This window comes from Tetrao urogallus, assembly GCF_951394365.1.
Source record: "Tetrao urogallus genome assembly, chromosome: 12".
Classification (NCBI taxonomy): domain Eukaryota; kingdom Metazoa; phylum Chordata; class Aves; order Galliformes; family Phasianidae; genus Tetrao; species Tetrao urogallus.
Genome location: NC_136825.1, coordinates 17,568,291 through 17,592,004, shown reverse-complemented (window position 1 = coordinate 17,592,004; position 23,714 = coordinate 17,568,291). Strand labels below are relative to the sequence as shown.

General features: G+C 52.0%; 2 protein-coding genes across 2 annotated transcripts; both read left to right on the top strand.

Moving 5' to 3' along the window:
- Positions 1 to 646: 646 nt before the first annotated feature.
- Positions 647 to 6,027, top strand: LCAT (lecithin-cholesterol acyltransferase; the record flags this gene model as incomplete). Its single annotated transcript, XM_079541359.1, has 6 exons — positions 647 to 800; positions 2,924 to 3,080; positions 3,371 to 3,486; positions 3,827 to 3,922; positions 4,193 to 4,417; positions 5,393 to 6,027. The coding sequence occupies 6 exons, from the start codon at positions 647 to 649 to the stop codon at positions 6,025 to 6,027; spliced, it is 1,383 nt and encodes a 460-aa protein (XP_079397485.1).
- A 1,352-nt stretch (positions 6,028 to 7,379) lies between these two features.
- On the top strand, positions 7,380 to 23,321 carry MATCAP1 (microtubule associated tyrosine carboxypeptidase 1; the record flags this gene model as incomplete). Its single annotated transcript, XM_079541523.1, has 6 exons — positions 7,380 to 7,817; positions 12,821 to 12,964; positions 21,120 to 21,252; positions 21,421 to 21,726; positions 22,322 to 22,419; positions 23,157 to 23,321. 6 exons carry the CDS (start codon positions 7,380 to 7,382, stop codon positions 23,319 to 23,321), a joined length of 1,284 nt encoding a protein of 427 aa, XP_079397649.1.
- Between the last annotated feature and the right edge of the window lie 393 nt (positions 23,322 to 23,714).

The following is a 23,714-nucleotide window of genomic DNA, read 5'->3' as shown; positions in this document are numbered from 1 at the left end:
TCCGTCGCGCTTAAAGGATAAAAGCTTCGCCTGAACAGGGGCTTGAACCCTGGACCCTCAGATTAAAAGTCTGATGCTCTCCCAACTGAGCTATCCAGGCTCGCGTTTGGGCCTCTGGGAGATGCTCAAGACGGCCCACTGAGGCCCCACATCGCCTCCACCACAGGGGCAACCAGGGGGGTGCTGCGAACTCACAGCTGCAGCCCTGCCCTCAGCTGTCGGAACACGGGGAGAACACAACCCAAGCAGGGGGCCGGCAGCGATCACAGCGGGCTCAGTGCTCTGCGCTGTGGATGCGGCAACCTCCCTTCTGACCCAAGGCACGGCCGTGGTTTTGCAGGGAGCCTGCTGTGTCCGCCACCAGCATCACCTGCTGCAGGCATGCTGTGCTCACTGACCAAAGACATCAATGGCTTTGGCCACCCGTGGGCAGATCTCTGAGGGTACAAAGTGTCTCCGGCCACCGCAGCGTTCACAGGGGATGGCACATTTGCAAGGCCGGGCCTTTGTCCCTCCCAGTCCCTCCTCCCCATCCCGGCCAGCCCCTTGCAGCTCTCCCCTCCCCTGCAGCCCGGGCTCCTGGACCTGCCTAAGATATAAAAGCCCGTTTGCTCCGTTTGCTGGAGGGAGCCCAGCCAAGCTGGCCATGGGGAGGACGGACGCTGGGCTCACGCTGCTGACGCTGCTGCTGCTGCTAATCCTGCAGCCCACGTCCCAGTTTTGGCTCTTCAACGTGCTCTTTCCACCCACCACCACCCCAGAGGCACCCCCAACCAACAGGACACCACCCGTGGTGCTCGGTAAGGTGACAGCTGCCTGGTGAGTCCAGGACGCTTTGCAGTATCTGTGTGTCCTACCATGTAGGAGCTCTGAGGGTGCATGGGCTGCCATGCTCACTCCAGAAGAAAGCAAAAGGGGTTCTGAAATCCCCCAGCACAGCTGAGGTGGGGTTCAGGTTTTGCCTTGCTTATGGGCTCTGCTGATGGAGGGGATAGGGGTTGCAACAGCCTCTGGATTGCAGCTCCATACTGCTGCTGCTTCTGTTCCAGTGGAATGAAAACTACCAACTCTTGGTCCGCTGCAGCTTGCCCTGTGCTTTTTCCAGTTAATTCATCCTCTGCTGTTGCAGGGCATCTGACCCACAGCAGACAATCTTGCCTGGGCTACAGTGAGCTGGTGGGCAGCTTCTCCTTGCATCAGAGGTGCACAGAGAGGTGCACAGGGGCATCACCTGGGGAGGTGGGGATGGCACCATCCGCCTGACTGGGGTTGTTTGCAAGCAGTTGGCTGGCAGCGTGTGGCTGCAATCTGCCTCCTTCTGCCAACACTGGCGTGGGATTTTGCCACGAGAACTGTGCTGAGCAGGGGGGTTATTTTTCACCCTTTTCTTGACTCAGAAGAATTTTCCCTTTTAAAAAGAGAAGAGAAAAAGCAGAACATCCAAAGACTGACCCTATGAACTCCCTTCCCCGTGGAGTTCTCGATGCACAGGGCAGCCTGGCACACTGTTTGGCAGACACACAGCCTCTGGCACTGTGTGGTTGGAGAGGCAGTGGCTGCAGCCTTGTTGGCCAGGAGGCTGTCACCGTACCAGGGAGGGAATGGCACAGCACCAGTGACCTTGTGCCACTTCTCAAGATGGCGTGCAGCAGCAGGAGCATCTCCACTGCCCTTCTGTGAGCCTGCAGCTTGTTCGGACCCCCAGGCAGCCTCATTCTAAGCACCCCCCTCAAACCTCCCTTTCTCCCCTTTCCTGCCCCTGCCCCATGCCTCCATACCACCTTCAGCCCTGCCCCATGCCCTGTGCCCAGACTGGGGTGGTGGGGTGGTCGAGACAGCACTCATGTGCAGCCCATCCCCCTGGGTCTGGTATCCCAGAAACCCCCAGTGCCCTTAGGACCAATGATAACCCCTCTGCCCCCACAGGAACTCCCTTAATAATTACCTAGTGTCCTCTCTGAGGTGAGGCAGAGATCAGAGCTAAGCACTGGGGTGCTGGCTGTACCAGGGGGAATGGTGAGGCAGGAGGAGGGCACCCAGCCACCCCCAGCACCCTTGGGATGAAGCCCCCCATGGGGCTGCCCCATGGGACACGGGCTGACCTCCTGTCCCAAGAACTGCCACCTGCTCTGCTTGCTTCCAGTGTAGGTCCAGCTCCCCAGCTGAAGCCCAGGCTCTCCTGTGCCAGCATCCTCTCATGGATGTGCTGATCCTCACCCTGTGTTGAAAGCAGGATTAGAACTTCCCCATATGCACAGGTTTGAGGGAGCTGTGGAGCAGGTCGAGCAAGGCAGCCAGCATGCCCCATTCCCCTCTTATGTGGTACAATGCACCTGCACCCCTGGGAATGCTCTGCCATGCCATGGAGCTGTGGCTGTGGCAGTTGGGATGCACTAGAGCATCCCCACACCAGGCTGCCCGCAGTGTGCGGGCCTTGGGCATCAGCATGTGGACAAATTGATGGGTATGATGAGTAGAGCACTGGATATGGTGGGGCTGGGCAGCTCCAAGGGGCACCAACCCTGTGGCTTCAGACAGGAGGAGGGAAACCCAGACAACCTTGGGGAGAAACATTGGGATGCTCCATGCTGGTTATCTCCATTCTCTTGGGCCAATGCTGGATGAGGGTGGCAGCTTGGTGGTCCCATAGGATGCACTTTTAGCACTATTCCAATCCTTCTGTGCCCAACTTGTGTCTCCAAGTGCCCTAAGATGTGCTGTGCTTGGTGAGAACCAAGGCATAAGCAGGCTGGTCTCCATGAGTGCTGCTCCAGCAACACCCAGCAGCAACCAACTGCAGGTTCCTAGGGTGTCCCTAGCCAGGCAGCCCCAGGGGGGGCTGTGGGTCAAGGAAGCATGAGGCCAGGCAGCTCCACAAACTGAGATCTACCTGGCTGTATTTTTCCTTCTGTGATGTCCCCAGTGCCCGGGTGCCTTGGGAACCAGCTGGAAGCCAAACTGGACAAGCCGGATGTAGTGAACTGGATGTGCTACCGCAAAACCGAGGACTATTTCACCATCTGGCTCAACCTCAACACGTTCCTGCCAGTGGGAGTTGACTGTTGGATTGATAACACCAGGTACCGCTCACCCCCATCCCAGGAGCTCCCCGGGTTAATGACCTACCAGGGATCTCCCTCCCCTCTCCTCCCTCTGTGGCCCTGACCCTGCACACAAACCGTCCTTCCTGGAATGTGTTGCGAACACAGCTCTCATCAACACTTTCTGAACACCTTCCCCTTTTCCCTGTCCCGCCATGTGCTCATGACAGCCTGTCCTCAGCACCTCCTGCAGATGCTGCCAGCCTTCCCTGGAGCAGCAGGGTCAGGATATGACCCCACTGCTGCCTTCTGTCCTGTTCCCTCCACAGGGTGGTGTACAACCGAACGGCTCGGAAAATGACCAACGCTCCCGGGGTGCACATTCGTGTGCCTGGCTTTGGCAAAACCTATTCTGTGGAGTACCTGGATCAGAGTAAACTGGCAGGTGAGAGGAGCCAGCTTCGTGGAGAGGCACAGGGTACCCAGGGCTGTCATGTATCACCCAACAGAGAGCAGCCCCTGTATCTGTGAGGTTCATCCCAGCTCAGTCCTGCGGAGCTGATGGAACCCAGGTCACTTGGGTGAAGGATGATGGCCCCAGGACAATTCCTTTCCAGCTCCAAGTGCTGTGTTATGCCTCCAGGATGCATAGAATTGCAATCTCTGACCAGAGCAGTCAAGCTACAGAGCTTAGCAGATGAAATTCCAGCCTGTGATCAGGATAAGAACAGAGAAAGGATAACAGAAGACCAAAGACATAAATCCTACCTGTTCTCTCTCTGCAGGTTACCTGCACACCCTGGTTCAGAACCTGGTGAACAATGGCTACGTGAGGGACCAGACAGTTCGGGCAGCCCCCTATGACTGGAGGGTTGGTCCCCGTAAGTCTGGGGTTGTGGCCTTATCACACGTGCAGGGAGGGAGGCAGGGTGGTTCTCAGTGAGCAGGCTGAGGAGTGGTGTGGTGGTTCAGCATGGTTCGTCATTCCTTGGACAGGGATGGCCGTCTGTGGCTGTGAATAGCACTCTCATGTGAATGTATGCGGTGGCATTTCTGGCATCTGTGCCCACACGCCTCTCTGGCTGAGGCTCTTAGTGTCGGCCTGGGGCTATGTGAAGCTGACCAAGAGCTGCTGTCTCTCTTGTCCACAGAGGAGCAGCCTGAATACTTCCAGAACCTGAAGGCACTGATAGAGGAGATGCACGATGAGTACCAGCAGCGCGTCTTCCTCATTGGGCACAGCATGGGCAACCTCAACGTCCTCTACTTCCTGCTCCAGCAGAAGCAAGCCTGGAAAGATCGGTACATCGGGGGCTTCATCTCGCTGGGGGCCCCTTGGGGAGGATCTGTCAAGCCATTGCGTGTCCTTGCATCAGGTGAGTGATTCCTTGCGTGCAGAGGCTTCTTCATTTTCTTTCTTTCCTGCAGAAATGGAAGAATGGCAATGAGGAGAGCAGACACTGTGGTAGAAGAGCTGGGGGCCAGACAGCTGAGGGCTAGGGGTGCTCCTTGAAATCAGAACTGCCCATCCTGGGCAAAAGTAATGTACCAGCCACACGTCATGGGGCTAGGAAAGCAGTCTGGGCCACGCTCACTCTCTTCTCACTGCCTCCCCAGAAACTGGGGAGCTGCACTGCCTCCAACAGTGCAGGGCTGTGGGCTAGATGGACTTTTACTCCAAGCAGTACAGCCCTTATGCAGCTGAGGACATTGAGGCCCCTGAAGGGACACGCACACTGACCTACATCACTTGCTTGCATCTCCCTGTATCTCAGAGCCCATCCTCCATAAGCTTTTCTTTTTTCAGGCTTCTAACTTCCTTCACCTAGTTTCTCCTTAGCCTCTTTTCAGTCCAGAAAGCCACAGTCACTTGCCTAACGCTGACAGCCCAAGTATCCACAAGTCACAAGCTGAGCCTCCAAAATGCATGGAATTCATTTAAAAACACATGCTTGCAAATTTTAACATCTGACGCCTTGTATCACTCTTAGTCATCACATTTTTCCCTGTTATCACATGGGCCAGAGACATTTTTTTGAGGTAATTATATTGTTGCATGGTCTTAAAACTAAAAACACCCAGGCTTGTAGGATGAATGCAGATTGACAACATATCATCAGCCCCGTTGGGCTCATCTCACTCATACGTGGAGGTGTAGGACTTGCAGGACTCAGCTGGTTAGGGACATTATCCGTCCAGCTTTGTCAACACTCGGCCTCTTCTTCCAGCTGGAGGACTGAAGTCAGAGAGGAGGGTCCTGATAGGTGCATGCTGACAGTCAGGAGTGGCCAAGAGGTGTCCGATCTCAGCTGCCCAAGAGTGTGTTTTGGTGCGGTCTGTCTGTCCTGCAGGTGATAATCAGGGCATCCCACTTATGTCCAACATCAAGCTGCGTGAAGAGCAGCGTATGACCACCACCAGCCCCTGGATGTTCCCTACGAGCTTGGCCTGGCCAGAGGACCATGTTTTCATCTCCACACCCTCCTACAATTACACCTACCGGGACTACCAGCGGTTCTTCACCGATGTCAACTTGGAGGATGGTTGGTACATGTGGGAGGACATGAAGGACTTGCTGAAGGGATTACCCCCTCCCGGTGTGGACACATATTGCCTTTATGGCACAGGCTATCCCACAGTGGAGACTTACATATACGATGAGCGTTTTCCTTACGAGGACCCTGTGGACATGATTTATGGTGATGGGGACGACACTGTCAACAAACGCAGTTCAGAGCTGTGCAAGCGATGGCGCAACCAGCAAAAGCAGAAAGTGCATGTCCAGGAGCTGCGAGGCATTGACCACCTCAACATGGTCTTCAGCAACCTGACGCTCACCTCCATCAATGACATACTGCTGGGGAGCACCAAGGTTGGGGCTAGCAACAAGGAGCAGAGAGAGCCGGAGCAGATGGGTGCTCTTAGATCCAGCCCAGAGGTAGGGAGGAGGGGCCACAAAGTCCTTAAGGAGCCCAGAAAGAACTGAAGGAGGTGATGACCAGCTTCTCTCCATGCTTGTATCCACCAGAAGCTGGCATGAAGGGGAGTAAAGGACTCCGAGCTGGGTATCTATGAGAAGGAGCAAGAACAACAGCTCAGGTGGATGGGTTGGCACTCTCTTCCACTCCAAATGTTTGGGCTTTTTTTGTTTTGGGAGCAGTGATTAATTACACTTCAGTCTTGTCACTTCCCACTAGTGGATGGATAATTAACCATGCTGCCAGCTCATTAACATCACACTCGTGGATTACGGCGTGTGAGCAAGCCCTCAATGCTAGCAAGCTATCTTTAGACTCTTCAGGCCGTGGTGTCATAGCCTCTTTTTTATACAGGACTCCATATAAGCAAGATAGCACTCATGGTGCCGGGGCAGCCACCAGGGTGGGTAAGGACAGGATAGGCACAGCTTGCAGAAGGGCCCCCGCCAGCCCCCATCACACAGGCAACAAGCTGAGTCCCTGCTGCAAGACTGGCTTAGAATCAGCAGATCTACCTAATAAACATACTTGGCTTCTACACCTCCAGCCTCCTTTGTGCAGCATCTCCCAGCTCGCCTACACGAGTGTGGCTGGGTGATAACCAATGTGCAATGGAAATCCAAAGGGAGGTTTCGTTTAGGGTACCAGGGGAAAACATTCCACTCAGATGGCGGTGAGGTGGGTGCCCATCTCTGGGGGTACCCAAGGCCATGGATGGGCCATGGGCAGCCTGAGCTGGGGGGTCAGCTGGGTTGGAGCTCGATGGGCTTTGAGGTGGCTTCCAACCCAGCCGTTCTGTGCGTGTGTGAGAGCTGTGTGGTGAGCGGTGATGGGGCATGAGGCTCAAGGCTGCAGCAGGTTGGATGCTGGGGATGCGTTCTTCACCACCAGGCTCCCCAGGGATGCAGCCACAGCCCCAAGCCTGCCAGTGTTGAAGAAGTGTTCGCACGGTGCTCTTCGATGTATGATCTGAGTTTGGGGTGATCCCGTGAGCTCGGGGTTAGTCTCAACGTCCTCCTTCGGGAAGCCCGTGAGATTCTCCTTTCCAGACAGCACCTCACGAGTGGGTGGCACACGCCACCAGGGCCTCATGGCACAACCACAGACGTGCCAAAATCTGGGATACGGGGCTGAGTCCACCGCACAGAGCAGCTCAAAACCATCGAGATGCTCAGAGCCCCCATCCGCCATCTTCCCGCCGCCTCACACAGGGTGGGCGGGGCCTGGCGGGGCGGTGGGCGGGGCCTCCAGCCACGCGCCTCTCTCATTGGCTGCGAGAAGGCGGCCGCGACGCGGATTGGCTGCGCGCGTCGGCGTGAGGGGGCGGTGGGGCAGAGGGGCCGCCGTCGCGCTGGAGACGATGGTGCTGGACCCGGGGGCGGCGGGCGGGCAGGGCCGCGCGGGGCTGGACGCGCTGCCGGACCGCGATGGCTCCCGGCTGTGCTCGTGTCCTTCTCCACCGCCTCGCCCGGCGGCGTCCGGTTCACCCCGTTGCCCGCGGGGGAGCCGGCGTTTGTCGGAAACCGGCGCCGGGATGCGGCGGAGCGGCGGTCGCGGGAGGATGCGGGCCGCCGCGTCGCTGCCTCACATCGCGCGGGCGCGGGGTGAGGAGGGCGGCGGGGCCGGGAGGCGTAGCCCGTGTCTGCTCGTAGCGCTGCGGCCGCGCAACGTGGAGACCGAACGGGAGCGGTTCTTCAGGGAGCGCTTCGCCTACGATCCGCAGTTCGAATACGCCGAGCCCGTGCCCGAGGCGGTGCTGGAGAAATACCGCGACGCCTCCGATCGCTTCGTGGCGCAGGTGAGGGTGGCCGCAGGAGGACGGCAGGATGCTCGGGGCGCCGAGCGGCTCCGCTGTGCGGTGTCGGCGGCCGGCTGGGCCTGAAGGAATCCCGACTTGTGTCAGCAGCGGTGCAGCCTGCGGGAGCGGAGGGGATCGGCCCTCTGAACGGCACTGACGGGCCCGCATCTCAGTGAGGGACAGACCAGGAATGGGACAAACTCTGGAGCGTGTCCTGAATAGGGAGCGGAGCTAAAGGGAGTTAAAGTGTGAGGGGTCTGAGCGCAGTCCTATGGGAGCGGCTGAGGGAATGGGGTGGGTCAGTGTGGAGCTGCAGCCCTGACAGGAGGGTGTGGGGAGGGGTTCAGCCTCTGCTCCTGGGTGACAGCGATAGAGTGATGGCATCACTCTGCACCAGGGGAGGTTCAGGTCGGGTGCTGGGGAAACCTTTTTCTCCCAACAGGCAATGAGGCTTTGGAACAGGCTGCCCAGGAAGAGGTTCAGGAAGCATGTTAATGTGGCAGTGAGGGACATGGCTGGATTGGGTCATCTTAGAGGTCTTTGCCAACCTAAAGGGGCCTACAGGAAAGCGGGGGAAGGGCTCATTGTTGTGGAGTGTAGTGATATTACAAGGGGTTACAGCTGTGAAGTAAAAGGGGAGAGATTTAGATTAGATGTTAGGAAGAACTTCTTTACTTGGGCCTTGGCACAGGCTGCCTATAGAGGCTGTGGATGCCCTGTCCATGAAGGTGTTAGGGCCAGGCTGGATGGAGCCCTAGGAAGCCTGATGTGTGGCAATTGTCACCCCTGTGGTAGGAGTTGGGACTGAGTGGGCTTTAATGTCTCTTCTCATCCAACTGGTCCATGATAAAGTTTGATCCATGATTCATTATCTTGGCTCTGAGATCAGCAGCCACCACTAAAGCCGGCCAGGCTGAAGCTGCAGCATGTGCCATGCAGAGAGGCACTCCTCTGGCCTGCTCCTTGTCCTGACTGCTGCTGTGTGACCTTGCTTATCATCTTCTGGGTTGTTTGTTGCTTTGTTCTGTTTTGCTTGTCTAAGCTGTCCTTTAATTACATGTTCAACATACACCTTCTGTAGCTGATAAGAGAGTGACTCCTGGGGCTGGATCGTACTCTGTGCCTCAAACTGCCTACAGACCTGCAGCCGTGGTTGGGAGCTGGCAGGAACCTTTGCACTGTTGCTTTAGAACTGACAGACCAAGAACTGAAACATGTGGCTGGCTTCACGCAAAGCAGTCCTCAGCCTGCATCCTGCTGGCTGAGCCTGGTTTGTTTTCTGGAAGGTGTAAAGGTTGTCCTGCATGGCAGCACCCTTAACCTATAACTATCAGCAAGCACGGTGGATGGCAGCTAGGTCGTAGGCTCTTCTTACAGCATTCTGTGTCTTTTTCATCATCACTTCAGTTGCTTTATAAGCTACCAAAATATTCCTGGCTGTTCTCTGCCACAGGTAGTAATCACGAATGAATGGCAGCAAACGGAGAGCGCTGGGTCATCAGTGCAGGAGGCAAAAAGAGTGGGCTCCTCGATGCTCTGCCTGCACACAAGAGCCACGTCACCTCTTGCTTCCTACTTCTCTAGAGGACTACAATGTGTTACCCACATTGTTTGGTCTCTGTAAACAGCTTTCCAAGCAGCTGGGCATTTCCAGCCCTGTTCCTGCTACACCTCTGTCCCAGTTAAACTGGTGCCAGCAATGCTGTTTCAGGGGAGATGCTTGGATTCCTGTAATGACCTCAGTGTGGCTTTTCTTTCACTCCTTCCTGTGTTTTAGTGTGTTTGGGTCTCTGACTAATGCAGTAAATTGAATTGCCCAGAGCTACTTCTCCACTTCTCTTCTGGTACAGCTGGCTTACAGTGTTCTCAAATGGGAATAATTGAAATTGTCTCTGTGCATTTCTTGGAATGAAATTAACTGTTCATAAACAGTGTGAGTGTTCTCATCTTGTTCTTACACCCACTGCAAGAGATATTTGTGTTAAATATTTCTACCTATCTTTACAAGTTCTCTGTCTCTGTAATGTATCTTGGGAGAACAGAGGTTCTTCTGCCCTCTCAGTGAAGCGCAGCATGTAGCAGTCAGGAGTGAGAGCTGTGGACAGGTATTTCATCTGGAGGTGAGTGCTCAGGTGAAGGGGAGATGGACAGGAACCCGGCAGCAGTGGTGGCAGTGGTCCTCTGCTGGCACCCTGCTCTCAGCACCTTGTACTGATTTAACATCTTGGTGCAAGAGCAGACCAACCAGTTCCTTATTTTTTGTGTTTTGAGATTGATGCCCCCTTCAGTTCTGCTGAATCAGCTGTTCTGTGTTGTGGAGTATTTGGGGGTTTGTTTTCTGGTGGTTTGTTGTTGTTTTCTTCTTGTTGTTGTGGGTTATCTTGGTTTGGTTTTGGATTCTTGGTTTGTTATTTTAATTGGGAGCTGTTTTTATTTGTTGTTTGGGGGATTTTGATGTTTTTTGGAGGGCTCTTTGTTTTTCTTTGCTTTTGGTTTTGTTTTTAGAGGTGTTTGGAGTTTGTAGGTTTGTTTCGTTTCCTTTTCCTATAGAAACAGAAAAAAATCAGAAGGCTCCTTCCAGCCCCTCTATGGCTTATGCTATTAGAGATCAAGAAGACTGTTGGCAGCCCAGTTCCTCGGAGGCATAAGAACAGCATCAACACAGGGCTTGGAGCACAGCTCGAGTGTTTGTTGTCCCTTGACACGTGGCCTGTGGGGCTGAGCTGGTGACAGGCTCCTGCTCCCAGCCAGGCCACTGACCGGGCAGGAAGAGCTGATGTGAGCTCAGCAGCTTCTCGTAGAGCAAATGTGCTATCTTAGGAATGTTGCTGTCTGTGACTTGTCTGAAAGCTGCTGTAGTACATGCCCCTTCTGTCAGCTCTGTGCACCATCTGCACTCAGTTCCTCTTTGCCTGCTGCTTGCCGTCTTAGGGAATGGGGGACAAAGTTTCACAGTGGGTAAACAAAGGTGATCCTTTCCTTCTGCAAGCCAGCAGGAGGGGCCTTGGTGGCTCTCCCACATTCAGTTCAGTGCCTGTCTGGTGGCTGCTGCTGGACTGAGCTGCTGCAAGGGCACGTGCTAAGGTGATCCTGGTCATTAGGAGGCAAAAGGAGAGCAAACCTCCCCAAGGGGAGAGCAGGTATCAGATGTTAGAAGCAAGTAAGCTTCAGTAGGGAGGAAGAAGGAATGTAACTCCTGCAGGGCTCCAGCTGGTAGCTTCAGCAGTTAGCAAGGTTTTACTGTGGTAGGAGAAAGGGCAATCTGCTCCTGGGCTCAGAGGGCTTCTTTGCAGCTTCCACTGCTCCCTGACAGGTTTGCATGTGGAGGGGGCCTCAGATAACACAGACCTGAGGTCTGATCCACAAAATCAGCTCCCACACTCAGTGTGAACTTGGCCTCTTGTTTGTGTGTGGCGTGAGGTTCAGTGCAAGTTGGTGGTGTGGAACTAACGCAGTAAAGAGGCGAGTTCTGACACTTGGAGTAAGAGTTTTAGCAAGTACGCTGCCAAAGGGCATGAGTGCCAGCCAGTGTGTTGTTAACTGTGTAACTGTGTGCTTTTAGTTCCCTGCTGAAGCCATGTATTGTGGCGCATAGCCTGGCTTGTTTGTGCAGTCAGCCCAGGTGTGCTGAACTCTGGCACCACAATCTTTTCCAGACTGTGAAATACCTGTGTTCAGCATATGTCGTCCCTCTTGCAGTAAGCAGGGGTCCCCTCAGGGACTGAACTTGCTGAAACAACATCAGGTGGATGACAAAGAGGACGACAGAGCTCAGGAGGAACAGTAAAATGCACACAGCTCGGCAGTGGCATTTTGTCCTGCAGCAGCAGGTGAGTAGGCATCTTGCAGGCAGGTTTACAGATGCAGTAAAGCTGCTGAAAGACTCCAGAACAACTGCAAAGGAGTGGTTGTAGTCATCCAAATTGGAATATGTATTAATAAACAGACTAGAGAGGGTCATTGCTAGCAAATGACTTCGGTGCATACTCACTTTAGGGAAAGAAAATGCTAATAAGTGCTCGTATAGAGGGTAACATTAATAAAACAGCACGTGCTGCTGTTATTCACGTGCTGTTATTGCAGTACCATGGTTGTGCTGAGAGCCTGGAAGAAGCAGCAGAAGAAGCAGTGCTGCCCGAGGAAATACTCTCTGTGGGAGCTTTACTGCAGGGCATGCCCGTGTGCTGAGAGGGAGCACATTTGCACTCCTGACTTTTTCATGTCCTGACTGTGTTGAAATCGTTGTTTCTACAGAGATTCTCCAAAGCAGATGTGGTGGCCAGTGAAGAACAAACATTTTGAGCCGCACGGTGGTTTTAACGACTTCCTCACCTCTTTTTAACATTCTGTGCAGCTGATTCATACTAACTCTGTTGTCCTGAGCTATCAGAGCACAACAAAGATCTCTTCTGTAGCTCCAGAATGACCAGTTGTGAACCCGTTCTGTTTCCATACTTGCTACTTTCGTGCCAGGCCAGAAAATGTCCTGTGCCAGGAGCTGTGCTGTATCAACTGCCTTCTGGGCTGTGAGTTCCTGAAACCAATCCAGTGTTGCAATAAGAAAACTAATAAGCAAGTTGATAAGATTTGCAAACACTTGAGTTTGAAAGAAGAAGTGAAAGCAGAAAAGATGAAAACAATCACGGCTTTAGCATCTAGAGGGAGCGTGCTGCGTACAGTGAGGCTGTTTCACTTCTGGTTTGCCCAGTTCTGCTAATGAACACTCGTGAGCATTAGTGGGACAATAAAATGGAGACAGTGTGTGCCATGCTGACTGTGTTATGTATTGATCTATCTGGTACTCAGCTGTCAACAAGACATTCCATTTCTCACCCACAGAAAAGTCCCAAAAGGCACTTGACACTAAGTAGTTTTTTGAACCCTTTCTCAGGGATTTCCTCAGCTGGGCTCTGTTACACCTGGGGGTTTTGGTTCTGTAGAAGATGGCACTTGAGAGTGGAGAAGGTATTCTGACTGACACTTCATTTCTATGTGTGTGACAGGCCATTAGGATCATTCATGCTGTCCTGGAGAAGTACGGGACCTATGAGAGCTTCGAAGTTGCCACTGGTGGGAGACTGCTGAGCAAGTGCCAGATCTGGTCTGTTATCCGAAAGTACATGCAGAAGGAAGGCTGCGCAGGGGAGGTAATCATTGTCCTTGGTTGTTTGTTTTTTAATCGTTCATGAAATAAACGTGCAGAATATTTTTCTGCTTTGCTCGTGTTCAGCAAAGCATCAGTTCTGATAATGGAGTTGAATTAAGAAGTGTTTCGGACACAAAGAAGAAACATACTTGCTGGGGGAAAGAAGCTCGAGAGATTCACATCTCAGGGCAGGAGTTAAAGCAGTAGCTGAGACCTGAGTTTGTAGTTGAGGATTCTGTAAACAAACCTGGTGGCAGTTTTGTTTGCAGAAGTATTTCACAAAGGAATTCAGCAATCCTCTGCATTGCTGTGTTTACAGACACTGAGCTCGTTCTGAGCAGCTTCTTCAGGCCATTTGTGGCTCCCAGAAGAGGCCAGCGCAGTGTAAGAGCCTGGATATGGGTTGGGCAAACGTGGTACAGCTATAGGATTTCTTTCTGACCTGACCATTGCCTGATGCACTGTCAAGGCCAGTGTGTTTTGTGCAGCTTTTGGAAAGCTGAGAGCAGGAGCAGCACCTCTTTGCACAGAGCCACATGCAAAGAGTGGAGCACAGAGAGGGCTGCACCAGCAGCTGCCCTGAGTGTTCCTGAAGCTGGCTTGTACAGAACAGCAGGGCTTGGAGCAGAAAAGGACGAAGGGAAGAAGGTCTGCCTTTCTCTGTAGCCTGCAGTAAATTACTCTGCTTTTCTCCTCTGAACTGTGGCTTCCTTCTATCTCTGCCACGGCTCCTGGCTTGCAGTCCTGAAGTTAGGAGGCTGGTGCCCCACCGATTTGCCTGCATTTCTCATTCCAGAAATATCTCCCTTCTAAGCTAAGGGAGCTGAGCTTAAGGAGAAGAGCTACCGCTTGTCTACGTAGACAGGCACGCAGGGCTGAGGCTATTTTGCTGTGTCCATGAGGTATCAATTACCATTGGGATGGATGACCTATTTCTGCTAGCAATGGTATGGCAGAAATCTGTGGCAGCTGGGTTCATTCGTGTGTTCAGAGGCAGAGCTGGGGGAGAGATTTCCGGCCTTTCTTTGGCACATTCTGGGTTATGGTGCTTTCAGACTCTACTCCGAGGTTTTAAGACTAGAAAATACCTTGTTAAGATGTTGCTAGTGGTAAATCAGCTGTGTGGGATGGAGGGTGGAAAGCTTGTAGCATCTCTTACCACTTGTTGCTGCACGTCCTGAGCTGCTTTCTGGAGGTGCCCCTTGAGTGCAAGCCTGGGTCTGGTGAAGCAGGAGGGATTTTCAGCTGGCTTCCTGAATTTAGCCAAATAACCCTCCTTTCCAAACAGCTCAGAACTCCTGCTGCTCTGTAACAGAGGAATTGCAAGGAACTGAGCCAAAAATCTGGAAGATTTAAACAAGCAGTATAAATGCATTCCTTCCTTTCTTGTTTACCTCTGGGTTCCTGCGTGTCAGGAGCACTGTGCCTTTCTCTCTCATCTCAAAGTCACGGTGAAAAAGTGGAAACAAAACATATCTGTGGTCTCTGCCTGCTGCATTGTACTGCTGATGCCACTGTCACAGCTGCTTGGTTGGAAAGCTGCTCTCCTGTTGCACAACAGAGCTCACTGGGATTATAAGGCAGGGTGAGGAGTCTGAGGATTTATCTATGTTACAAGAGTGATTCCTGGCAGCTGGATGTTCACAGGGAAGAGGGATGCCCCGTGGCTTTGTATAAGGAGCTTTCTCCTATTCCTGCCTACAGTGTATCTGCCAAACACTTCCACGGCCCCAGATCCAAGTGGTGAGAAGTATTTCTGGACCAATTGTGTTCTCTCTCTTAATTTGATTAATTGATTGAATTCAGCTGTTGTATTCTTCTTCGTTAATCTCAAACATATTGAGCTCTACCTGGGCAGAAAGATTTATTTTCTTAGCTGTTAGTCCAGCCCTGTATAACTTTTCCTTTGTTCAGGGGCTCTAAGGGTTCAATTATTATGTTTGCACATTGGAATGCAAGGTACGTGGCTTGTGTTTTTTCTGAAACTTTTGATAAGTGCTTTTAAAACCATTCAAGCATCAGTTTATGAATAACCAGCCACTACAGGCTGCATTGAGTTTCTCTGGGGAAGGAAAAAGGGAAATGTTTCACCTGTGCTTTGTATAGCAAACACTGTCAAACTTTGCTTCTGGTACTGGACAAAAACTTGCTGCCATTTCTGCGTCCTGATGAGGAACAGAGCAGCTTCACAGAGCCACCTCCCCTCCTCCCCTCCCTGCTGCCTGTGTATCTGTTTGCTGTCTTCTCTCTGCTCTACCCTGTCTGTCCTTCACTGCTGTTTGCTTTTCTGTTGCTGCATTTGTGTTGCTCACTAATTATGATGGGTTTCTTACAAAAAGAAACTCCATCTCATGGGGCCCCACAGGTTTCCGAGCTGCCAGGCGCTGCGTTGCTGCAAGCACCCTCTGGTTCTCCCATCACCTTTGCTGCAATGTTGCTTTGACAGGGTGCAGGAGGCACCGTGATCCAGAGGGGTCAGCATGGATTTTCCCGACACAGTTCTCAGCCCTGCAGTAGTTTCTCCATCAGACCTGGAAGAGCACACTGCCACCACACTGCTGCAACTCCAGGCAGCTCCCACGCCTCTTTGACCTATGATACAGACTTCTAGGCACTGGGAGCAGCCCAGAAACCTCATGGTGTTGCTTATTTGTGGGCTGGGGTTGCAGTGTGGGCTGTTGGTCTGCAGCTGAGGAAAATGTAGTCAAAAGCTTGTCTCTGATGTGGTCAAAATGTTTCCAAGGGGCTGCAGGTGTACGAGCATGGCTGCTGCTTTCCCTGCCTGGCTGGGCTGCGAGGTGACTGCAGACCTTCAGCTACAACCCCTGCAGCAACCAGAAACACAAAATCAGAACTTGTGCTGCTTCTTTCCAGCTAATCAGCAAGTAAACAGCACCTTAGGGAATACAAAAACCAGAGTTGCCTGGCCCAAGTGAAGTCCCAGGACAAATACTTGTGCAGCATCTAAATGAGTCTTTCCAAAACTCGCCAAGAAGATGGTTATTTGGGAACATGGTAGGAAAGGAAAGTCACTTCAGTGCATCAGCGATCTGAACTGCCTGCAAATGGGCAGGGCTGGTGGCACTGGCTGCCAAGGAGATGTCAGTGCAGAGTGCTCCTTTTGTGCCCCCATCCCTGGCACTTGTGGTGTGGAGGGATGGTCTGAGCTGTGATGAAGGCAGGATGCCAGTTTCCAGCACCCCAGGGAGCATGTTTATGGGTAAGTATTTGCACTGCAGTGAACTTTGCATATTCAAGAGTTTCTTTGTTGTAGTCCAAGCTGCAGGTTCTGAGGCTTTTCTGGTTCTGTTCTGGCTCAGGGCTGAGGTGATGCTGCTGGAGCTCAGATGCCTGCTTTCCATTATTCATGGATTTCCCAGCTGCTCAGTTTGCACTAAAGAAACCTCTGACCGTTGGTAAGTACTGTGTAGTAATCCAGGCATTGTGAAATGTTCTTAAATAATGCTGGCTAGTGTGTCCTCAGGTTCTGGCAGCAGTGCTGGCCCAGCCCATCCCACCACACCCTGCCAGTACAGAGCAGATGCACACACTGCTGTCAGTGCTGCTGGGAGGCTTTGGCCCCATCAGCATGCTCTGCTTCTTCCTGCAGTTCTTAGGGAGCTCTTTCCTCTGTCATTACACCCACAAACTGGACAGACTGCTTAATGGACCACAGGGATGTGCTGGAGTTTGTGCTTAAAATTTGGGCACTCTGTGAAACAATGGTGATGGGAGTTGCACTGACCTTGCAAGGATCTGTGCTTTCCAGTGGAAGCATCAGGTTTCAGTGCCAGCTGCTGAATCCAGAAACGTGCTGTGGGCAGTGCAACGCGAGCAGTCAAGCTGCAGTCTTCCCTGGAGGTATGCAGAATTGCACCCAGAGGGTTGGCTTTGCATGGAGCAGTTCTTGGAGCTTCTGTCTGATGAGACAAAACAACATTGTCACTGAGCTGTCAAACAAACACATTTCCTGCCCAACCTGCTCAGAAGACCTTCACCCTTTTCCCCTCAATGTCACATGGCCTTCTGCTTCTGCAGTGCCTTCTATTCAAGAGAAGGCGTTCAAGAGAATCCATTCATATGTCTAACAGATTTGAGCCATTGTAAACCTCCCACAACAGGTTGTACAGTTCACTGATGCTTCTTTGTCCTGAATCTGCTTCCTAATCACTTCACTTGATGTCGTCTAGCTCTTGTATAGAAACAGAAATAGATTCCATTTCACGTAGTTGGGTTCAGCGTTGTCTTTACCTTTTCTTTACCACAAGAGAGGAAAAAAAATATAAGTGCCTTCTGTGCCTGATGGTTACTTTGTGCCTACACATGAAGGACTGCCCCAAGACCCTTTGTACAGTGATCTGATAGGGTTGCCAAGCCCAGTGATGATTGACTTGTGCTACAGTATAAATCCAGAGAAAGTGATTCAGCTCTCAACATTTAAACACAGAATGCTCTGTCACAGGTGTTTACAGTTTATTAAAGCCTGAGGCATCTCTCTCTGTGGGTCTCTTGATGAGGAGCTTTGTGCAAAAAGGGACCTCCCTGACCAAGATGGACCCTGGCAGCACACCCAGATGGCAGCAGGGGTAAGGCCTTGGTAGGCATCCCTGGGGCTGCCACCCCCATCCAGCAAAATCCTGCTTGAGCAGGGTGTACAATCAATAGGTGTACAGAGATGTAAAAATCAATTGGCTTACAGAGTTTTAGGCTAAGGAAGATTGTCACAACAGAAAGATAATAAGTGGAAAAGGCTTACCAATGCTGTAGGCTCACAATATTCTCCACAAGGAGTGACCTCTAGGGAAGGATCCTTCCTCCGTGGCAGTCAGCATTTAAATGGGATCTAGGAGAGGTGCAGCCAGGCTCCATCCCTTCCTGCAGCACAGGTGAATTGCCTTCAGCTGTGTTCCCATGGCTGACCCATTGCTTGCCTCAGGTGGTCAATCAGAGGTTCAGGCCATGATTCAGCAGCTCCTATACAGCAAGGAATATTCACTTCCTTCACCCCTGAGCAGAACCCTGGTGTTCGGAATGACTTCTTTCCACTGTTAGAGTGCATCAGAATGAATGTAGGTTTAGAAACCAGGGCTGTATGAAGAAGCAATTTAATCTGCAGCTGGTCTGAGAGATGCTTTTTGCCTTTGGGTGAAATACAAGAGGAGAAAATCCATAGGCCCTGTGTCACTCCTGTGGTCAGCAGTGGGAGAAAAATGTCTGAACTTCCAGCAAATCCATCCCTATCAAATAAGGAGCAACCTGTGCTGCAGATGAAAGAGTTGCTTTCTTCAGCAAGGCATTCCTCTTACAGCAGAGGAAGAAGCCACAGACAGATCAGGCTATCGTAAGGCTGGCTAGTTTTCTTTGGTGGTGGGGATGAAGGTACAGACAGGAGGGGAGAGTTGGATGTCATGAGAACAGCAGAGTTGGTCTGCATGGAGCACTGACCTCAGGAATTCGATTTTTGCAGTTTAACTCTTGGGTTTATGCAATCTCTCTCTCACTTGTGTGGGTGCTCCTACAGTGTTGTTTTCACAGTCAGCTTTTCAAATACTGAAACTTGAGCTGTTCAGGGAATGCCAAGTGAGCAACACCCTCCCAAAAGCTGCCAGCTGGGATAACCCCAAAGAAGCAGTTCCCAGTGGAACAGACATTAGAGGGGACATAGGAAACCACTGAATACAAGTCATCGTCCTTGAGGAGTTTGCCACGGCATGGACAATTGGCAGTGTATTTTTCTCATTATTTACTTTTTAAACAGGCTGATGGAAAGCAGGTATAAGTGAGAACATTTATGCTAGGGAAGAGGTTATCTTTTCTGCAGCTACCCAGTATCTCATATCCTAAATCCCAACCTCCTCGTGGTTTGTTTTTCTTTTTTCCTGTAGGGACAACTAAGAGTGACAAGGCAGCAAGATGTCCCAGCCAGCCAAGCACTGTGTGTTGGATGGTGTCCTTGAAGTTGAGCCCCACAAGCTGACACAGCACATCAAGTCCTGTGTTCCCTGGAACAGCTGTAGGTCAGACAGCAAAGGACTGTCATAGGAGTTCAGGCATTAGTTCTGTGCTGAAGAACACAGCAGTGGCTTTGGAGGAGCAGGAGGAGTACTGTGACAATGAAATGCATTTTTGTCTTTAAGTTCTCTCTTCCCTTCCCCTCTCAGGTTCCAGGATTTCAACCTCAGCTGTTTTCATTTGGGATTGCAATGCTTGTTGTTGTGTTCGTGTCACACCGAGTTGATATAAGGGATAGGAATTAGTTAAAATAATACCAGAGTTTGGCTCCTATGTGCCTCCTCCTTTCTGCTTATGTGAAACCGTCTCCAGTTTTCAGCCACCTCTCCTAAAATCTGCAGGACTCAGCTCACTGGGGTCCCGGGTTTGGACTTGTGCCTAAGGCTGAGGTTGGAGCAGTGACCTCTGAGTGCTGGCTGGATGTGGGGATGGGCAGTGGGAGGACGAGTTTGAACTATTTTGAATTGCTTTCTGGAACAGAAGTAAAGTTGAAGGGATGTGCACATTAAAAGTACAGCAGCAAGTCTTTCCTCTGTGTCTTTCATGTATGTGATCCAGTTAAACCATTGCCATGTAAGTCTTTTTATGCTGTTAATTTGCCCAGTAGTCGGTGTTGCTCTGTTACGTTGCACTCCTGGCTTTAATGAACAGCATTGTACAATAATAAATCTGGGTTTAAAACAAACTGATTTAGTCTCCTCTCGTTTTTAAAAAGAAAAAGAGACAAAAGCTATAATGTAGCAGTAAATCAGTGCTTCTGTTTGGGCTGTGCTAGCAATTTTGCAGTGAAACCTGAGAAGCTTGAAGGCGATGTCTTGCTCAGGATTACAATGTTGTCAGGTTTCTGCTTTTCAACCTGGACAGTTTCAGCTCTGAAACAGGTGGTTTTTAGAGTTCACACATACGTGGCAGAGGGATTTTTGAGGTGTGTGCCAATGCAAACACCTCCTGTGACCTTGGCTATATGGAGTTTGGTTCTTCATATCACAGGAGAGGCACAAGATCCACCTCCAGGGTGGGTCAGAGAGCAATCATGCTGATGTGAGCTATTTCTTTCTGTGTAAAGGTGTTCACCAGTTGTGCTGTTAATCACAGCTGACAAATGTCCAGGTGGGAAGCGTGGCTATATGTGTGTGGCTGGCAGCTCTTGGCTGCAAGTGTGTTGGATGGATCTGTTCTTGTTGCACTTTTCTTGAAGCACTAAAAGCAATAATAAAAAGGAGATGAAGATGTGAGAATGGAGCTAGGTTCCCTTGTGAGAGATTTTTGGCAGGTGCTCTATAAGTAGGACATACTACAAAGCAGATGAAGCCTGTGAGAAACATTCCCACTGCGGTGCTCAAGGGATGGATGAGAAGGCTCTGCTGGAGCAAAGTGACTGTTACTCTTTGTGCTTCATTTCCTAGAGTGTTGCTCTGGAAGACTTGAGCTACGGAAGTAGGAACATGTGGTGGCACACTGATGCTGCTTGTGCAAATCTGCTGTGCTCTGCCTTCAGCTGAGTGCACAGCACCTTCCCAGGTTTGGGTTTTAGGGAGGTTATCCATCTGTCTTGGTCCTGCAGCACACTGGGAGCCATCTGCAGCTGGACAGAAGGTGGGGAAGCTGGAAGGATGGGATGCGCAGGGCAGCCAGCCAGCTTCCCCACAGCCTGCTCAGATTTTGTGGTTGTGATTAGCTGAAAGGAGCTACTTCGTGTTGGGCTCCAGGCCCATCCTGCTACATCTCAGGGGGGCAGTGCCCACCCAACCCTGCTCAGCCATGTGACCATCACCATGCGTGTCCCCTCTCTGCAAGCACACCAGTGGATGTGGTTTGGCTTTCCTAGGGTGCAGGAATATTACCAAACGTGTTAGGGCAAGCATTTCACAGAATCTCTGAAAAACAGGATGCTTGAGGTATCTTGGAAGCCATCGGGTCCAACCCTCAAGCACCCACCTAGAGCAGGCGGTCATCCATTTCCTCATCAGTTCAAGGAAGCCTCTTGGTATCTCTAGTTTTGACGTATTTCCTCTCTGGATTGGAATAGTTGTAGTGCGTTTCCTTTAGAGGTTTTGAAGAGTTGCCCAAAGTACCATCTGCTGTTTCTGAGCCAGTGAAAGATTGCTAACGTGGCTGCTTGCCTCCTCCTCTCTCCTCTGTAGGTAGTGGTGCAGCTCACCGATGATCTCCTGTCGCAGGCTGTGATGATGGTGGAGGACAGCCGGCCAACACTGGCCATCAACCTGTCTGGAGCCCGGCAGTTCTGGCTGGAGGGCATGCTGCGCCATGAGATAGGTCAGTGGGGCACTGGGGGGACCATGGGCACAGCAGGGAGGATGCTGAGCATCCTCAGTGTCATCATGGGGATGTGGGGATAGCAGGCAGGATGGACGCAGTAGGGTTGAGATTCTTGAGGCTCTCCAAGTTGTCCCCAGCTGACGACGCTTGCTGTTATCTCCTCAGGCACACACTACATCCGTGGGGTGAACAACACCCGCCAGCCCTGGCACAGCTCGGAGGGCCGCAAGCAGTACAGCCTGAAGCCTGCCAACCCCACAGAGGAAGGTTTGGCCAGCCTGCACAGTGTCCTCTTCCGCAAGCAGCCCTTCCTCTGGCGTGCAGCCTTGCTCTACTACACCATTGAGAGGGCCAGCCGCCTCTCCTTCTCCGCGCTCTTCCAGGACCTGGAGCAATACGTCCAGGATGCTGGCATCCGGTGGGAGTACTGCGTGCGGGCCAAGCGGGGCCAGACTGACACCTCACAGCCAGGTACAAAGCCTTCCATGTTTTGGGGGGATTTTTGTATTTCTGTGGATGCATTCTGGTGCTGGGTGGCTTTGCCATCACCAGCCAGAGAATCCTTCCACGCTGCCCTCTCATCCTCCCTCATCCCCAGCTCTGTTTTACACTTTCCTTTGTGGTGTATTTTTCAATACCCAGCTGCCCCATCACCTTTCTGGCTGCTGTGCATCAGGTGGGGATGGATGAGGCATCCTGGGGAGCCCCGTGGCGTCCTCCCACTCTGATGGATCTTAGCCCTTCCTTGCACAGCCCCTCAAGGAGCCAAAGGAGGAAAAAGATAAGCATTTTGAGGATGCTTTTAGACTCTAGCATTTAAAAAAAAAGCGATCACACAGCATGTGTAAAATGGTGAGACTCCAGTGCCTGTCCCTTTTTCCTAAGGTCTGGGGAATGGAGCCTTGCTGCTCTCTGCTGCCCAGGCTTCTCCCTGGCAGGGGACCCCAGTGCTGGCTCTGCTCATCCTCTGAGTCTTTTCCTTCCTGCCAGCCCCAACACATTTGGGAAGATAGGGTTTATCCTGGAGTCATCTCCTGGTGTTTCCCAGGCCGTCTCTCTTTTCCAGGCTGCTTCAGTAAGGACCAGGTGTACCTGGATGGGATTCTCCGCATCCTGCGACATCGGCAGACAATCGACTTCCCATTGCTGGCTGCTCTTGGAAAGGTAAGAGCCTGGGGTCACAGTTCAAGCTCCACACTGGCAAGGGGCTTTCTGGTTTTAGGCAGCCAGATGTGCTGTCCTGGTGAGAGCAAATAGGATTTTTCCTAGGGCACCGAGACACTGTATCAGACACTGTCTCATCTTCTGTCCAGACAGCAAAATCAAGCAGCAGCATACAGGCAGCCCATGTGCAGGCAGCTCTGCATGCAGCACCAGCAGGGACACAGCATTATCATGAGCCCTTTCTGCTTTGCCTTCCTTCTGCCCAGAAATGGTCAGGTTTTATGGTCAGCCTGCACTACGAACGCAGCCTTGGCTCCAGCTCTGTGAGGCCATCTCACTTCCTTCCACATCTCTCCTCACCAGCCCCTGTATGTAGGGGCACAGCTCTTCATGTTTGGTCTTTGGCTCCTCTTTTGCTGTACCCATCCTGCCCTGACCCAAAGCTCAGGTGCAGGCATCACCAGCTTCTCCTATCTATGTATTTTCCCAAAGCTGAGACCTGGCTCAGCCAAATACTTGCCCTGCAGGCATTTTTGCCTCCACAGATGTATTTTTCCTCCCATGTCTTTCTTTCAAAACTTACCTCAAGCCTTCATTTCCATCCTTTGGCAGTCCGTGGTCCCATTTGGGCAGTGTGAGTGTAGCCAGTAAGTCCCAGCCAGGCAGGCAAAGAGGGTCACAGGGGAATAGAACCCTTTCATTTGCACATGCTGATCCATCCCTTTGCTTCCCACCAGGTCTCCTACGAAGATGTGAACCGCCTGAAGAAATTTGGCGTCCTGGAGAAGGCTCGCATCCCCCATTTCATGCAGGACCTGGAGCGGTACATGAAGCAGCTCGACCACATTGTCACCACCAACCAGCTGGATGAGCAGGAGCTGGAAGAGCTGCTGCCTGAGTGAGAAGCACTGTGCACCCCACGGCCGCCCCGCGTGCCTCAGTGCATCCTGCCAGCATCCAGCTGACGCTGGCTCTATTTATTCAGTATTTATTGGGGCTGTCAGGCCAGTTTTTGCCTGAAGAAGATGGCACAGCTCGGGCTTCTGCCCAGGAGGCTCATGTGCATGTACTGCTGTGCAGGGTAGCACAGCTGAGATGGTCGGTGTGGTTGTTGTTGATTTCCCCCCTGCCTAGGTCCGTGCATTTTGGGGAACGCTGTGCTACTCCGCGTGGTTTTGGGGAAACGAGGGATTAGAGGGAGCAAGGGCAGAGCCTAGGAGCTGCACCAGTCCTGCAGCAGTGCAGGAGGCTGTGCTGGGCTGGTTGCAACGGGGAAAGCATGGCAGGGTCCTCAA